This window comes from Coffea eugenioides, chromosome 1 (genome assembly GCF_003713205.1).
Source record: "Coffea eugenioides isolate CCC68of chromosome 1, Ceug_1.0, whole genome shotgun sequence".
NCBI lineage: Eukaryota > Viridiplantae > Streptophyta > Magnoliopsida > Gentianales > Rubiaceae > Coffea > Coffea eugenioides.
In genome coordinates this window covers 26,256,136-26,260,503 of record NC_040035.1, presented here as the reverse complement: position 1 = coordinate 26,260,503, position 4,368 = coordinate 26,256,136, and the positions used below count along the sequence as shown (strand labels likewise).

Here is a 4,368-nt window from a genome sequence, read left to right as displayed (position 1 = left end):
AATCTATTTTTGTGATACTGGTATGGTATCTTGCATTTTTGACCTGGTTACACTCGAAACTGTGTTGAGTGACCTTCTGTAATATTGTAGCCCTGTCTCTTAGCTTCGAAACGGTGGGTCTTGGACCCCCATTCGATACTCGTAGTACCTTTGGTGCCATTACCGCAAAAGGACGTCAAAACTGTTTTTCTGGTTTTGAGCTTAACTTTCATTTCCGGACTTTTCCCTAGCTTGACTTGTATTTGTACTACTTGGAGCTTGCTGAATGGCTATTGGATGAACTTGTTGTTGTGTGTGTACCTTTGGGTTTGAATGAGAAATATAATGAAGCCGTGATGGCTGGAAAAGTAAACAAATTCAGGGGAGGTGCTGTCCGAACTTTTAAAGGACTTGTTTGCCTTGAGTTTGTGATCTAAGACTTGGATTTGAGCAAGACAATGATATATGATGGATGGTTTCTGAGCCATGGAGGTGAGTGACTTCAAACTATTTCTAAAGTTAATTATGAACCGTTTCCTGCATTATTTACTTTTGAACGGTTTCCAAAGTTACTTTTGAACTGTTTTCTTGTCTTATTTACTTTTGACCTGTTTCCAAAGTTACTTTTGAACTGTTTTCTTGCATATCATGCGTGCTTACATGTGAGTGTCCTTGTTTGCTTTATTTCCTTGACTTATTGGCTTGTTATTATTGATTGATAATGTGTTAAGTGCTTTCAATGATTGTTAAAACAAGTTTTCTAGGCGAGTGTGTACTTTATCGCACTCGACCTAAATAAATATGAAATTTTCAATGATTAATGATTAAATGCTAGTTGCGCATGAATGTAAGCCGTTTGGCTGAACTGGCCACTGCCCTTCGTTACCGATCGACTCGAGCCAGAAGCGGACTCGGTCGGACGATATGGTGACCCTGGGTGAATTTGGTATACTCGAGTATTACCTTGTAGTCCGGCTACGTCCGGATGGGTGGAGTCCGGCTACGTCCGGATGGGTGGAGACCGGCCAACGTCCGGAAAAAAAAAAGATGAACGAATAAAAAGATGAACGAGGGATTATTTATAAAAAAATGAACGTATCCTTTTCATGAATGTTACTATCGCTTTTCATTGTACATGTTTCTTGAATTATTGATACTCCATATTTAATGTTTTGTAAATGCTGTAATCGTTTCTGGACTTATCATGTGATTTATGACATCATTGAAAAGAAATATTGTTAAACCGATTTGATTACTGATTTTCTGGTTACTCGCTGAGCTTCTAGCTCACCCCAAAAATATTTTATTCCCTTCCACAGGGCTCAAGGCGAAGGCAGGACTTGTTGTGCTTATTCACGTGAATGGATGGCCTTTATGTTGTACAATTTGGATTTGGAATCATTTTATGTATAGTTGGGAATTGTTTCCGCTGCATTTGTGACATGTAATTATTGGAGACTTGGATGTATATTTGTGGACCATGTGATGTATATTTGAGGTTTATTCTTGTAATTCATTTGAGGACTTTAGTGAACGACTGAGTCCTGGCGAGAGCCGGACAGGCGGCCCGCCGAACCCTCTGGTTCGCCTTAGGGTGAGATGGGGTTGTCACAGTAATTGTCATAGGTACCTATGCACTTTGAAAAATTATGTCCAAAATTGAAGTCGGCCTAAAGGTTCAATTGCAGAGGGGTACCTAGTTGATGAGTGCTTGACATTTTGCTCTCTCTACGTGTCTGATGAAGTGATAACCAAGTTCAATCAACCAAGTAGAAATGAAGATGAAGGTGAACTTTCTTGATTATGGTAATATGCCGTTAGCTGTTAGCTATACATTTTCTTGATGAATTTTCATGGTAATATGCTGTTAGCTGTACACTTTCTTGATTATTTCCATAAATTTACAATTTAAAATTTTAGTTATACAAATATGGCGAGAACAAGAGAAGAAAAAAGCTATCGAGGAAAAAGGAGTTTTCTATTGCGTGATGAAGATCCTGAAAATGAATACAATTTGAAAAATGAGGAAGGCACTGGTATGTTATTCATTACTAATTACTTTTTAGTTCATTTAAATATATCTATAACAATAGTTTCTACTTCATAAGATATGTCATAATTGTCTATTACACTTGCAGGTGGTGGTTCTGATGACGAGGAGCCTAAGAAGACTCGAGGACCAACTTATATGAGACATATTTGGGGTAGACATGGTACTAACAAGCGAATTAAAGTGAAATTCAATAGACTTGGTGAGCCAATAAGTACAAATAGAAGCAAATTCAATAAATTTTTGGGAGCATTGGCAAGAATTGAAAAATATGCACCTTTTGACGTTGATAGTTGGCGTAAGGTTCCCAAGTCTTTAAAGAATGACATGATAAATGTAGTAAAGGTATCTATTTCTCGAATCTACTATATTAGTTGAATGCTTGTACTCTTTTAATGAAGTATTCAATATTACAGGAAAAATTTGATCTTCCTATTGGCATAGAAGAACGAGTTAAGGAATCATTAGGAAAGAAACGGAGAAGCTGGAAGCATGCTCTCAAAAGAGCTTATTTCAATCCAAATGAGTCAATTGAAAGTCAGGTGCTTAAAAGACCAAAACGAGTTCTTCCACAGTAATGGAGAAATATCTTGACTAAATGGCATTTCGAAGAGTCAAAGGTATGAAATGTTGTCATAGTCATGATCCTTTTTTCTATTTGCCTATATTTGATTATTTTGTGTTATGTTTAACTATGTAGAAAATATCTGCAACAAACAAGGAGCACCGAGGGAAGAAAAAGATGAATCCTAGTGCAAGGAAAAAGCTATTTACTCAAGTTCGAGTAGATAAGGTATAACATATAAATTGGTAACAACATCTAATTTTTTATTCTGATATATTCTTTGGATGTACTATTATTTATAGGAAAAAGAGGTTGGGCATTCTCTCTCTAGAGCATATATGTGCACCATATGCTACACTAATTCTAATGGGGTGCCATCTAGTTATGAAGTTGGGGAAAAAATGGTATGTTATTGCTGCTTATTCCCTCCATTCATAAACAGGCTTTTTCTATTACAATAAGAACGAGCATATAGTAACTTTGAATTGTTAATTTTAAGAGGAGATGGAAAGCTTAAAAAATCAACTTCCAGAAGGAGAAGAAGATAGTATGTGTAGGAATGACGTGTTTACAAAAGTAATGGGTGAAGAAATGAGTGGAAGAGTTCGTACATATGATTTAGGAGTTACACAATCTGATTTGTGGGGTGATATACCAAGTCGTTCAACATGTTTTCGCTTGGTTATGGAACAAAGTACTGCATTGTCAAAAATGGAGCGAAGAATTCAGCAACTAGAATCAATTCAATAAGGAAGATCACAAGGACAAAGTTCACCATCTCAGCAAAGATCTACTTCATAGTCATCAAATGCTATTCTTTGGTCGATAAAGGTAATAAACAGTTCAATTATGACTTTCTTTAGATGCTGCATTCACAAATGATTTTCATGAATATGTTCGTAATTGCTATATGTTACTTAATTGTTGAGATTCTTGTTTTGGATATCATTATTGATTGTAATGGATTGCACTTTGGTTGTGGTACTTGTTGTGGCTGTCATTTTTGCTAGGATATCAATATCTGAAATTTGGGTTGGTTCTTGTGGTGCTATGTGTTGAATTTCTGTTCAAGACCTACTCTCTTATATGTAGTTATACGCTTTATAAAATTTGTTTTCAAGGTTGGGGATAAAGTTACAATAAGAAGCATGGTTGATTCAAACAAAATTTGTGCTGTTGGAGTGGTTAGAAATTTGGATCCAACTGCTGAAGTTGGTGACACACCTTTGGGATCACATTGGTGTGAAATCCATGTGAATGTGCTTGTGGAGAATGATGAAGAGCTAATGAGGCCATACCATAATTTTCTCAAGATTGGAGATGCAATTGGAGTAGCTATTCCTTGGCCAATAAACCTAGTAATCTTTTTATCTTATCTTTATCATTTGTTTAACTTAGTTTTTATTTATTTTCTAACATTAAAACTGTAAAAGAAGAGCTGTAGATGTGATTTGTAACTCCTATTTCTTGGTTTATGACACTTGTAGGTGAATATTGAAGAAAACTAAAGGATCCTTAGGTCAAATGGCTGTTTTTTGAAGGCATTGTCAATGCGTTTTTGTTGAATTCTTGTCGAACTATTGCTTCTTTGATATGTATTGGCAATGCTATTGCAATACTCATGACTGTTGAAAAATCTCTGAATCAGCATGTAATTTGTTGACATAGTAGCCATGTGAGTTGCTTGGATGATGTACTTTTGCACCAGTTTGGCTGATTGTATTGTGCTAATTACTATGAAAATGTAAATCACTTTGGTTTTTCTTTATAAGGT

General features: G+C 35.8%; 1 protein-coding gene across 1 annotated transcript; it reads left to right on the top strand.

The window, feature by feature from the left end:
- Positions 1-1,909: 1,909 nt before the first annotated feature.
- LOC113769460 lies at positions 1,910-4,102 on the top strand. Its single transcript, XM_027313911.1, has 7 exons — positions 1,910-2,015; positions 2,118-2,374; positions 2,446-2,571; positions 2,730-2,822; positions 2,897-2,998; positions 3,716-3,952; positions 4,082-4,102. Exons 1-7 carry the CDS (start codon positions 1,910-1,912, stop codon positions 4,100-4,102), a joined length of 942 nt encoding a protein of 313 aa, XP_027169712.1.
- The last annotated feature ends 266 nt before the right edge of the window (positions 4,103-4,368 follow it).

Excerpts from the sequence above, each read along its gene's own strand:
- LOC113769460 (XM_027313911.1), top strand. The coding sequence starts at position 1,910 with ATGGCGAGAACAAGAGAAGAAAAAAGCTATCGAGGAAAAAGGAGTTTT. Across the intron at positions 2,375-2,445 it reads ACATGATAAATGTAGTAAAG|GAAAAATTTGATCTTCCTAT; the intron begins GTATCTATTTCT and ends TCAATATTACAG. Across the intron at positions 2,572-2,729 it reads ATGAGTCAATTGAAAGTCAG|AAAATATCTGCAACAAACAA; the intron begins GTGCTTAAAAGA and ends TTAACTATGTAG.